General features: G+C 42.8%; 1 protein-coding gene across 2 annotated transcripts in view; it reads right to left on the minus strand.

Moving 5' to 3' along the window:
* ctso (cathepsin O) overlaps positions 1-14,072 on the minus strand; it is a 72,063-nt gene that overhangs the window by 41,732 nt on the left and 16,259 nt on the right. For both annotated transcript variants that reach the window (XM_043708810.1, XM_043708809.1), the window contains exon 3: positions 11,039-11,175. In XM_043708810.1, coding sequence (XP_043564745.1) covers positions 11,039-11,175 — 137 coding nt within the window. The remainder of the gene's footprint in view (positions 1-11,038; positions 11,176-14,072) is intronic.

Consider the following 14,072-nt stretch of genomic DNA (forward strand, 5'->3'; position numbering starts at 1 on the left):
CCATGACACTGAGGAGAGCAGGAAGGTCTGTATGAATTTTGATCCCATAGAGCCAAGCCACAATGAGGCATAGGTGCTGAGGAGAATGTCCTGGGTGTGAGAGAAAAGCCCATGAATTGAATAAAAGCAAGATAGAGAAAGGAGGGAACATACTTCCTTTCCAAAACACCAATCAGGGTCCGGTGTGCAAGAATGAAGAAAGAGAGGGCAACTCTTACCCAAGGAATCCAGCTCCACCTTACACAGCTACAGGGAGAGATAGAGGCACACAGCAAGGGAACACTTGGCAGCCAGCGCGGTGTTACCACTGCGGGTGCACAGGATAAATAAGGGCTTATGCCCAAAACGTCGATTCTCCTGTTCCGGATGCTGCCTGACCTGCTGCGCTTCTCCAGCAACACATTTTCAGCTCTGATCACCAGCATCTGCAGACCTCACTTTCTCCTACAAGAATGTTCAGCCCATGCACAATCGCACTCACAGCCACAGGGACCACTGACTGCAGCGGGACCCACAGGTGATAGAGGGAGTCATCAACTCCCATTAGAAAACTCTACTTGGCAGGCTCTAATCCATGCCATGGACACTTGTCAACTCATATAACCCTCACTGCCAACCTACGAGGCTTCAACATGACAGTGTCAGGCTTCTGCCTCCCCATTGTGAGTCTGCGACACAAAGTTGGATAGTGCAGGTAGATCACTAGTCAATGGCAAGGTAGGAGACCGCCCTGTAGAATTTCTTTGGGTTACTGGAGGTACCTGCACAACCCTAAACACCTTGAGATTTAATGATCAACACAGCCACTCTCATCACCCTAATGTACGTATGGTGGATGACACTGTTCGAGAACATGAAAGACCAATAAGACAAATAAGAAACTCCATGACACATCCTCAGAGTGTCCCCTTGACAAAAATGATATACTTCCTTCACTGCCACCGACAGCAGTTTCCACGCCCAATGGACGCCCCAAATACTTTAAATGACTAAATAGGACACTCTCTATAGATTGGAATGGCTCACTGCCAACTAACTCCACTGGTTAGAGTCATACCTGGCACAAAGGAAGATGGTTGAGGTTATGGAGGGTCAGTCATCTCAGCTCCAGGACATCTCTGCAGGAGTCCCTCAGGGTAATGCCCTAGACCCAAGAATCTTCAGCTGCTTTATCAACGACCTTCCCTCTGTCATAAGTCATGGGCGGCACGGTGGCACAGTGGTTAGCACTGCTGCCTCACAGCGTCAGAGACCCGGGTTCAATTCCTGACTCAGGCGATTGACTGTGTGGAGTTTGCACATTCTCCCAGTGTCTGCGTGGGTTTCCTCCGGGTGCTCCGGTTTCATCCCACAGTCCAAAGATGTGCAGGCCAGGTGAATTGGCCATGCTAAATTGCCCGTAGTGTTAGGTAGAGGGGTAAATGTAGAGGAATGGGTGGTAGCGCTTCGGCAGGTTGGTGTGGACTTGTTTGGCCGAAGGGCCTGCTTCCACACTAAGTAATCTAATCTAATCTAATAAACCAGAAGTGGGATATTTGCTGATGACTACATAATGTTTAGCACCATTCGTGACTCCTCAGATACTGAAACAATCCATGCTCAAATGCAACAAGATCTGGACAATATGGGCAGCACGGTGGCACAATGGTTAGCACTGCTGCCTCACAGCGCCAGAGATCCAGGTTCAATTCCCACCTCAGGCAACTGTCTGTGTGGAGTTTGCACATTCTCCCCGTGTCTGTGTGGGTTTCCTCCGGGTGCTCCGGTTTCCTCCCATAGTCCAAAGATGTGCAGGTCAAGTGAATTGGCCATGCTAAATTGCCCGTAGTGTTAGGTGAAGGGATAAATGTCGGGGAGTGGGTCTGGGTGGGTTGCTCTTCGGAGGGTCGGTGTGGACTTGTTGGGCCGAAGGGCCTGTTTCCACACTGTAAGTAATCTAATCTAATATCCAGGCTTGGTCTAACATTCGCACCACACAAATGTCAGACAATGACCATCGCCAATAAGAGGGAGCTTAACCACTTAACCAATAAGAGGGAGCTTGACCTTCATTGGTATTACCATTACTGAATCCCCCACTGTCAACATCCTTGGGTTTATCATTGACCAAAAACTCAACTGGACTCACCACATAAATACAGTGGCTACAAGAGCAGGTCAGAGATTAGGGATACTGTGGTGAGTAACTTGCCACCTGACACCCCAAAGCCTGTTCACCATCTGCAAGGCACAAGTCAGGAGTATAATGGAATACTCCCCTGGATGAGTGCAGCTCCAACAACACTCAACAACACCATCCAGGACAAAGCAACCCTCTTGATTGGCACCACATCTACAAACATTCAATCCCTCTACCACTGGCGCTCAGTAGCAGCAGTGTATACTATTTACAAGATGTACTGCAGAAATTCACCAAAGATCCTTAGTCAACACCTTCCAAACCCATGACCACTTCCATCTAGAAGGACAAGGGCAGCAGGTACTTGGGAACACCACCACCTGCAAGTTCCCCTCCATCCTGACTTGGAAATATACCGCCATTCTTTCAGAGTCGTTAGGTCAAAGTCCTGAAATTCCTTCCTTATCGGCATTGTGGGTCAACCCACAGCAAGTGGACTGCAGCAAATCAAGAAGGCAGCTCACCACCACCTTCTCAAGGGCAAATAGGGATGGCCTATCAATGCTGGCCCAGCCAGTGACGCCCAAGTCCCACAAAGATTAAAAACAACACGGACATACCATACCTTCCAGACAGGCTGGACATGTCACGACTTCCCAATAACCCCCTCTCACACAGGCACATCGAACATCCCCGACTCACTATAATGCACAACCCAGATGATGTACCTGCCCCGTGGAAACATGACCCTCCAAAAAAGCTAGTACGAATGATGGAAGAACAGACCAAGTCAGATTGTCAAATGGTAATTCTGGATGTCATTACTAGAGGGAATGACCAGACACAAACATGGGAACCAGGAGGATTGAATATGGCCTTGTCCCCAGAGACAGAGGATTCAGATCATAATGATGACTCTCTATTTGGTGCCTATTTGACACATGCACTCAGTCACTAATCCAGATGATGAAATGGCTCCTGACAACCACCCAAGGCAAGGTGCAACTGTTTCTGATGGTCCATATTCATATGCACCTCACACATCTTCCAACGCTTATTTCTATGTGCGCTGGTTGGGATTAACCAGGGATTAATCATCTGGATCATAGTTGTCACCGGGAACAACACCCATGAGACACCAAACAGACCAGGCCATAGGTCTAGAAACCTCACTCAGACGTACGGTCTCCCCAAGCTCATTGAAACATTGTAAATATGTGACTAGGCCGAGTGAATCTTAATTACCATTGGGTATAAAATATTCTAACGTTTGCTCAATTGTTTTAAATGAATTTTTTTGTGATTTTATAACATTTGTTTGATTTTTCCATTTCTCATTATGAATTATTTGTTATATTCGGCTATTTATCGAATGTATAAAATATTCCCTGGTTTTATAATGCTTGTTCAATTTTCAACTTTTTGTTACAGAAATTTTCATTACGAATCTTTTTCTTATGGCTGATAACATTTGTTTCGGTTTGAATTTGCATTGAATTTTGTATTAGCTCATATAGAGTCATAGAGATGTACAGCACGGAAACAGACACTTCGGTCCAACCCGTCCATGCCGACCAGATATCCCAACCCAATCTAGTCCCACCTGCCAGCCCATATCCCTCCAAACCTTTCCTATTCATATACCCATTCAAATGCCTTTTAAATGTTGCAATTGTACCAGCCTCCACCACTTCCTCTGGCATTCCATATACGTACCACCCTCTGCGTGAAAAAGTTGCCCCTTAGGTCTCTTTTATATTTTTCCCCTTCTCACCCTAAACCTATGCCCTCTAGTTCTGGACTCCCCGACCCCCTGGGAAAAGACTTTGTCTATTTATCCTATCCATGCCCCTCATAATTTTGTAAACCTCTATAAGATCACCCCTTAGCCTCCGATGCTCCAGGGAAAACAGCCCCAGCCTGTTCAGTGTCTCCCTGTAGCTCATGTTTGTGTGATTCTCATATGCTACCTGTAACAGTATAGTGGTTTAAATGCTTAATCTCGATGATTGTGTACTCACCACACAAGAAATTGGTCTTTTATTATGTGATCCATCACACTTCGCATTGAGGATCAAGAGAGAATGTTGCCCAACAGGCCACTCAAAGTGATACATTTATGATGCATTTGATAAGGTGGACAAGGACTAAAGCATGCTCGGAAATGAAGCCAGTCTTGATTAAAGTGACTATGTCAACCCACAGGTTACAGAATCCAGACAGGCTGTAACTGCCCACAGACAGTTTGCAAACAAACCTGGCAGCTGCAGACCCTACAACGCAAACTGGAATTTGGGTCTGAATGGGACCATGGAATGTCGTCCTCAGGACAATCAGAAATATCGAGGTCTGTACTAGACACAGAGCCGCCTCACCTCCTTATTTGGAGGAGGCTATGTGCACCCAGTACCTCCAGTAATAGACACTTCAGGACCACCTTGCCATCCAGCAAAGTGTGTCTACTTACCTTGTCTATCTACCCTTTACATGCCCCTCATGATTTTATAAACCTCTATAAGGTCACCCCTCAGCCTGGAGGAAAAACAGCCCCAGCCTGTTTAGCCTCTGCCTATAGCTCAAACCTTCCAACCCTGGCAACATCCTTGTAAATCTTTTCTGAACCCCTTTCAAATTTCACAGCATCCTTCTGATAGGAGGGAGACCAGAATTGCACACAATATTCCCAAAGTGGCCTAACCAGTGTCCAGTACAGCCACAATATGACAAAGGAAATTAGTACAGCAAAAAAAGGGGAAGGAAAGAATAATGGCAGGTTAAAATAAAGTAAAATCCTAAGTTATTTCATAAGAACATTAAGGATTACAATGGGAAGAGTAAGGCCCATTAAGGACCACAGTAGTAATTTGTGTGTGAAACCAGGGGGTGTAGGTAGGGTTCTAAATTAGGACTTGGGTGCCAGTGTTCGTTTGTGAGATGGACAGTATGTGTATAGAAATCAAGGAGAAGGACTGTGTAGTTAAAGATGCTAGCACAGATAGAGAGGAGGTTCTGAGTGGCCTCCCAGACTTAAAAGTAGAAACATTTTTAGAGCCGGATGTGGGCGGCACGGTGGCACAGTGGTTATTCGTTTGTGAGATGGACAGTATGTGTATAGAAATCAAGGAGAAGGACTGTGTAGTTAAAGATGCTAGCACAGATAGAGAGGAGGTTCTGAGTGGCTTAAAAGTAGAAATGTTTTTAGAGCCGGATGAAATGAACCCCAGCCTGTTGAATGAAGCAAGGGAGAAAATAACAGGGGTGCTTGCAAAAATGTTCAATTCCCCTCTGGCCACAGGAAAGATGCCAGAGGTCTGGAGGACAGCCAAAATGGCACCATTAGCCAAGAAAGGAGCAAGATGTAAAGCAGGAAATTAAGGGCCAAATCAGTTTCATCTCTGGGTGAGGAACCTAAAGAAAGCATGAACAGTTAGCATGGTTTTGTTAAGCAGCAGTAATGTCTCGCCAACTTGATGGAATTTTTCAAAGAGGTAACCGGGTGTGTAGATGAGGGCAATAACTTTGATATAGTCTGCTTAAACTTCAGCAAGGCTTTTTATAAGGCTCTGCACTGAAGAATCATAACAAAGGTAAGAGCCCATGTGATGCAATAAATTTTGGCAAATTGGCTGAGTGTCAGGAAGCAGAGGATGATGTTTTTGGACAGGACTAACAAAGCAAGGAAATACACAATGAAAGGTCAGACCGTGGGAAGCACCAAGGATCAGGGAGACCATAAAGGTAGCAGGACAGGTAGATAAGGTGGTTAAGGCATATGGAACAGTTGGTTAGGCCACAGGGAAAGGTTTGTGTGCAGTTCTGGAATCCACATTACAGTAAATGCTCTGGAGAGAGTGCAGAAGAGATTTCCCAGAATGTTGTCTGGTCTGGACAGTATTAATTATGAAGAGAGATTGGAGTTGTTTTCCTTGGAACAGAGGAAATGGAAGAGGGACATGATTGAGATCTAGAAAATGAGGTGCACAGACACATTAGGCAGGAAAAACCTTTTCCCCTTGATGGAAGGATCAATGATTGGGGCCATAGAGTCAAGGTAAGGACAGGAGGGTTAGAGGAGATGTGAGGAAATTTCCTTTATCCAGAGGGTGTTGTGAATCTGGAACTCACTATCTTTGTGCGGCAGAGGCAGAAACCCTCATAACATTGAAGAAGTTGCCATGCCAAGGCACACAAGGCTATGGCCAAATGCTGGGAAATGGAATTAGAATAGTTAGGTGATTGTCTTTGATCAATACAGACTCAACAATCCAAAGGGCCTTTTTTCAGTGCTGCTGATCTTTGTCAGTCTGTAACTTAAATCTGAACACAGACTAGGTAAATCAACTGAGCATTAAACCCATGGAGGATGGGTGTCTGTTGATCGGGAAAATACATTAAAATGCATGAAGAATTTATTACGGGAAATAGAGAAATGATAGATTAGCTAAATGATTGCTTTGCATCTGTTTTCGCAGAAGAAACTATAAGAAATCTCCCAGAAGAGATCAAAGTGGCGAATAGAATATTAGCTATTATTTTAAAAGTGAATTCAAGAGTGGTGAAAGCTTGTTTCAGTTGCATAAGAGCTTGATTAGATTGCACCTGGAGTACATGTGCAGTTGTTGTCTCTATCTCAGGAAAGATATTATTGCCATGGAGGGTGTGCAACAACAGGATATTAGTTAAAACGAGTCTGTATTCTCTAGTTTCAAAGAATGAGAACTGATCTCATTGAAACCTACAAAATACTGACAAGATCGATGACCATTTACATCTGTAATGAGAAGATTATATTAGATTAATTACATTACAGTGTGGAAACAGGCCCTTCGGTCCAACAAGTCCACACTGACCCGCCGAAGCGAAACCCATCGATACCCCTACATTTACCCCTTACCTAGCACTACGGGCAATTTAGTATGGCCAATTCACCTGACCCTGCACATCTTTGGACTGTGGGAGGAAACCGGAGCACCCGGAGGAAACCCACGCAGACACGGGGAGAACGTGCAAACTCCACACAGTCAGTCGCCTGAGTCGGGAATTGAACCCGGGTCTCAGGCGCTGTGAGGCAGCAGTGCTAACCACTGTGCCACCGTGCCGCCCACAAAGAAGAAACGTTTTTTTTGGAATGCTGTGGAAACTTAGTCTTTGAATATGTGTAAGATAGAAATTGTGAGTGATAAAGCAGGGTTGTGAGGATGCAGCGAGTAAAAGACACTGAAGTGTTTGATCGGCAAAGGTCATTTTAAATGGCTCAATAACCTGCTTCTTTTCCTATGTTCTTACTGGTCACTGTCTAAAGCCATCTCCACGTCTAAACACATTGGCATTTGATATGTGCGATCCTCCATGAACCTTCATCTTACATGTTATATTCCTTGTTAAAGTAGGGCAACAGGGATAATCCAGGAAATTACAGACCAGAGAGCCTTACATCCAAGGCACAGACATAGTTGGAGAAGATTCTTAGAGATAGGATCCATTCACATTTGGAAAAAGACAGTCTTATTAGTGGTAAGCAACATGGCTTTATGCGGGAAAGATCATGACTCAAACTTGATTGAGACTTTTGAGGAAGTGAGCCAAATGATTGAGAACAGGGCAGTAAATGTTATCTATATGGAGTTTAGCAAGGCCTTTGACATGGTCCCTTATGGTGTACTGATCCAAAGATTAAGTCACATTGGTTCTACAATGAACCGGCAAGATAGATTTATAACTGGCACAGTCATAGAAGACAAACAGTTGTGGTGGAAGAGGGTTTTCTTTTATTGGAGGTATGTGACCAGCAGTATCCTGCAGGAATCAGTACTGGTACTATTGCTCGTAAATGATTTGGAGGAGAGAGTAGGTGCATAATTTATGGATGACAATAAGATTGGGAAAGCTTAGGATAGTATGGAGGATTGCCAGAGGTTACAGCAGGATACAGATAGGCTGGAGACTTGAGTGGAGAAATGCCAGATGGAGTTTAATCCAGACAAATGTGAGGTGATACATTTTGGAAGATGTAGTGTAAGGAGGTAAATAGTAAATGGCAGAACCATTAGTAGCATCAACATACAGAGGGAGCTAGGTGTACAAGTTCATATTCCTTTGAAAGGTGCAACACAAGTGGATAAGATTGTCAAGGCATGGAGTATAAAAATTGGCAAGTCATATTAGCTGTAGAGAACTTTAATTAGATCATATTTAGAAAACTGTGTACTGTTCTGGTCACCACACTAACAGAAGGATGTGGAGGCTTTGGAGAGGGTACAAAATGGTTTACCAGGAAGTTGCTTGGTTTGGAGGGTATTAGTTATGAGGAGAGATTGGGCAAACTTGGTTTGTTTTCACTTGAACATCAAAGGATAAGGGGCGACGTGATAGCAGTTTACAAAATCATGAGATGCATGGATAGAATGGAAAGCCAGAGTCTTTTTCCCAGGTTAATAGAAATGTCAATTACTAGGGGGTGTATGTTTAAAGTAAAAGGGAGTAAGTTTAAAAGAGATGTGAGAGACAAGTCTTTCACAGAAGGTGGTGGCTGGAATGCGCTACCAGAGCAAGTGTGGAGACAAATACAATCGCAATGCTGAACAGGCATCTGGGCAGATATACGAATAGCAGGGAATAGAGGGTACAGTCCATGTAAGAGGCAAAAGGATTTTAGTTTAGAAAGGCATCATGTGTCAGTGCAGTCTTGGAGGGTTGAAGGACCCGTTGCTTTGCTGTACTGTTCTTTATTCTCTTTGTACTTTTGTTACTTAAAGAATGCTTCTGCACTTTAGCAATGTACTTTGGGCTGCTCCAGCAACAATCATTGTAATAACTGTAGTAAGGTCACTTTGTGCTCAGGGACACACACCCATCTCATGGAGTGGACCAAGCTGTATAGAACATAGAACATAGAAACGTACAGCACAGAACAGGCCCTTTGGCCCATGATGTTGTGCTGAGGATTAATCCTAGTGTAAAATAAAATAACCTAACCTAGACAACCCTCAATTCACTGTTGTCCATGTGCATGTCCAGCAGTTGCTTAAATGTCTCTAATGACTCTGCTTCCACCACCACAGCTGGCAATGCATTCCATGCATTCACAACTCTCTGAATAAAGAACCCTCCTCTGATGTCTCCTCTATACCTTTCTCCTAATATCTTAAAAAGTATCTCAAGCATTTTGCTTGCTGTGTAGTGCTCACTGACTCTGACCTTTCTTGGATGCTTGCAGCGTTTCTGCCTTGCTTTTTGTGAATTGCCCCCTCAGCCAGAGATACTCAGTTCACATTACTACTATTTTGCCAAGCCATTTAGCTCAGGTACAAAGCACCGGTGTCAACAGGCCTGAGTCCGGTCAAGGGGAATAGCCTTAGCTGAAGAGATCCCAATACAGTAAATCAAGTGAAGCTCACGCATCAGTCTAAGCCCTGCTCAGGGTGGTCAGAGTCAAAATCCTCCACTGATCAGAGGTGAGTCTTCACTCTTTTTGCCCTTGGTTGTTTTACTCCTGGAATGAATGAGAGGCAGGCATTACAAAAGGTGGAAGTGGGTGGAACAACTATTACTATTGGTTCAGGTCGAGGTGTTTCCTGAGTGAATGAGTAGACTGCAAAGAGGGTGCGCACAAGGTTAGTGATGTTGCTTGTTAGTCTGGGTAATGAAGCATCATATTGGGCTTGAAATGTTAACTTATTTTTCTTTCCACAGATGCTGTCAGTCCTGCTGAATTTATCTGGAACTTTCAGCTCCTCTTTCTAAAATCTGCAGGGTAATGTTTTAAACAAGAGTTCAAGTAGGAAAGATTAAATCTACATGTAGAAATAAGAACAAGGATAGCAATAGGAGACACCATATTTAGAAAATTGAACACGTAGCTCAAAAAATGGCTTGTAAAAAGCTTGAGTTGGAGTATCGCTTTGCTTGAATGAATGACATGGATTTTTTGGAAGGAATACCTTGTGAAATATGAAGGAGTGTGGAAAGGATCAGTTTCACAGAAAACTATCATAAGTAATGAATTACTGATTGGATGAACAAAGAACTGGCAAATCATAATTAGGAAAAAGCAGAGACTCTGGACATAGCACATTTTAAGAGGAAACAGGTTGGTAAGAGATGTTAAGGTGGGAATATTTCAAGGCAAAAGAGGAAGGGAAGAAAGAGAATATCAATATTGGGTAGCTTGAAAATTGAAGGAAGACACTGGCAAATGAAAGGAATGACAAAGAACACAGCGGTATGTAAAGATTAGAATCATACAGTATGGAAACATACCCTTTGGTCCAACCAGTCCATAGCAAACATAACCAAACTTAACTACTCCCATTTGCCTGCTCCTGACCCATATCCCTCCAAACTATTCTTATTCATGTACTTATCCAAGTGTCTTTTAAATGTTGCAAATGTGCCCACAATGATCACTTTCTCAAGAAGTTCATTCCATAAGCGAACCACCCTGTGTGTAAAAAAAATGCCCATGTCTTTTTTAAAATTGATCTCCTCTTACCTTAAAAATGTGTCCCCCAGTTTGAAATCCACCATTCTAGCAAAAAGACACCTATTATCCCTAACTATACTTCTCATGATGTTATAAATCTATACAAAGTCACCTCTCAACCTCCTATACTCCATTGAAAAAGTCTCAGTCTATCCAGCCTTTCTTTAGAACTCAAACCTTCTGTGCCCAGCAACTTCCTCATAAATCTCCTCTGAACTCTCTCCAGCTTAGTAATATCTTCCAATAACTGGACGACCAGAACTGGACATAGTGCTGCGAAGAGGCCTCACTGATATCCTGTACAACCCCAATATGACTTCACAATGCCAAGAACTTGTTTCAGAGCAAAGCATACATAATGCCATGCTATGTGTTACAGAGTGTTTCAGTACTTAGCTATATATATTTCCAGCCGATTTAGGAAAAAAGGAACTTACAGATTGTTGATTTTGTACAGGTGTAACCACATTCTTGTCTCTCCAGTCAAATTTTGGTGGCAATGCTGGCCTCTTGGTATCCTTAAAAACTGATATATATTTGGGAAGTTGCACTGATCTTGAACTCAAATATGTTGCTGCAGGTTTAATTAGAAAATATTTTTTACTCCCTGTTTCATACCAATGTTGAGCAAACTGAACATATAACTGTACAAATCGTTATACATTAGCGCTTCAATCATATGTCCACCAATAAAAGTTTTGCAGTGATTTTTGACCTGCCAATTCTACTGGTTGCTATATTTCATGAAATTAATTATTCATTTTAAAATAGGAGGTTTTATTATGTCTAAACGTTCACACAGGGATGTAAAGTAGCATATTAAGCTTTAATGTGAACTCGACTGTTTGAAATTCTGTTCATATATATTCTATTTTCAGTCTGGTTGTATATAATCGAGGAATCTCAGCTCACAATTTAATCAGTATACATTACAGGTTACATCACTGAGATTACACAAAGTAAAAGCTGGCAGATCTTACAGTTGTGTCTATCTCAGTGTCAGTTCTAGCTCCTACAACAAAGCTGCAACTAGCTGGATTCACTGTGTACTCACTCGAGCAAAAAAAGAGAGTGCTTAAAAGCAAGACATGATTCAGTCATCCGACACTCCATCTTCATACAGTATACATTCACCTACTCACTGCAATCAAACTAGACTATGCTTGATATTCGTTTCAGACACAAGGGAATATCATAGTTTGTGGAACACATCTTGCGAAGAAGTCCCCTGAATAGGAGGATTCTCATTTCAGGGTTGGGGCTAGGGGTGTGTTGGTGTAAGAAAGATTGAGGCCTGCCATTCCTGGACAGAAATTGGTGACAGTCACAGGAACAACATAGTGCTGAAGCAGGCTTATTGTCCCAGTTGAGTTGTTAAATATTAGGTTCTCTCAGGCTCACCTCTCACAGCCTCTCACTCACCTTTCCACCCATTCCCTATGCCCCTCTACTCGCCCTAATTGTCTCTCATATGCACCATGTCAATCCATACCCCTGCACCCACGATCAACACAACCCAATATCTCCTATACCAATTTAGTGACAACACATGAACTCCACTCATTAACATGGCCTAATCTAACCTCTACACAAACTTAACATCAACTCATGCCAAGCTGCCACCACCCTTCACTTTTTATAATCAAAGTTTCCTTGCTAACTCTCTCAGTATTCACCATGGGTAGAGCTCGAGAACCATGGTCAGATGAAATTAAGTTTTGAATTTCAATAACAGACTTCATGATATAAAGATGTCACTCATTCACTGAAGGTGATTCACTGCAACTGAATCGCCTTAGTTACATAATCACTTAAATATTTGTATTCACAATGTCACAAAAATAGCTAATCCTCGAATAATTTCTTGGAGCTGTCAACCGAACTGTAAATGACCACTTTGTAGTAATGACAGATTGTGGAAACAGGCATCCAATACTCTCACATAAATTAAAGTTGAGTCAACAAAAAGATACTGATACTGCAATTTCATATCAGACGAGAAGAGAATTTTATTTTCCAAAACTTAAAAGGCTGGAAAACTAAATCACTCAACAGATCTATAGACCTAACGCAACATTTACACCATTTTTATCTGTTCTCAGAATCTGCAACTCCCACACTGACCCATGCTCCAGTGAAATTTGAGTCTGTTTGTTTGCAGCAATGAGTTAAAATGCCTTACTGACTTTGTGTTTCCCCCACTGTTAATATATTCTCCTCCCTTTCCGCTACGAGTGAAAATAGGGTCTGCTGGAAATAGTGATGGGACTTCAGGATCCAGTTTCATTTTGGACAATTACCATGATTCAGGGAGAATCTAGGTTCATGACTTGGGAAGAATTAAGTGTAGAGGTGTTAGATTTCCTCAGTTCATCAACTATACCAAAGTCAAAACCAAAGAGGAAATCTTTCATGGTTGTCCAAACCCACTTGGTTCACCAATGTCCTTCAGGGAAGGAAACTGCCACCCTTACTTGCTCTGGCCTATATGTGACAGCAATGTGATTGATTCTTAACTGCCCTCTGGGCAATTAGGGATGCTGGCCTAGCCTGCAACATCCTCATCCCATGAATGAATAAAAACAAACTCAGCAAACATTGTCTATGTCATATGCTGCAGGCAAGGATGCCCTGAAGCATGGCACATTGGTGAGATCAAGCAGAGGCTACGGCAATGGGTGAATGAGCACCGCACAACAATCAATAGACAGGAGTGTTCCCTCCAAGTCGGAGAACATTTTAGCGATCCGGGACATTTGACTTCGGACCTTCGGGTGACCATCCACCAAGACGGACTTCAGGACAGGCAACAACGCAAAGTGTCTGAGCAGAGGCTGATAGCCAATTTCAGTACCAATGGGAATGGCCTCAACTGGGACCTTGGGTTCATGTCACCCTGCTGCACTATACACATACACACTCTCTCTTTCTCTCTCACACACACACACTCCTACAGACCCATACACTCACGCAGACTCTCTCTCATATACAAGCTCTTTCTCATATACTTACACATACACACCCACACATCTTCTCAAACTTATACCCCTTTACAATCACACACATACTGTCTCATAGACACTCATATCACCCCGCTCCCCCCCACACACACGAACACACACACAAGGTTGTGAGGTGAACTTGTACTTGCAGAATTGCATTTTACTTTGATCAAAAACTGCTTATATCCATGTAAGATTCTGTAAATCCCTTTTTTAGATTAGAATCAATCTGAACATTGGAGCACAGACAGCCTCACACAGGGCACTATCTGAGATGCATTATCTGAGATGACATGGCACCTATTGTTAAAGTTCACTCGAAACTTTTAAAAAGCAGTTCTGGGATTTACATCTGAAAGAACTGAAACCGACATGGTCATTCTAAAAGATGTGAGACTTAACAAACAATCCAGGTCTTTTTCAATATATCATTTCAGTTACATCACACTGTAGACTTTTGCTATAAATT

The sequence above is a fragment of the Chiloscyllium plagiosum genome, chromosome 19 (assembly GCF_004010195.1).
Source record: "Chiloscyllium plagiosum isolate BGI_BamShark_2017 chromosome 19, ASM401019v2, whole genome shotgun sequence".
NCBI classification, from domain to species: Eukaryota; Metazoa; Chordata; class Chondrichthyes; order Orectolobiformes; family Hemiscylliidae; genus Chiloscyllium; species Chiloscyllium plagiosum.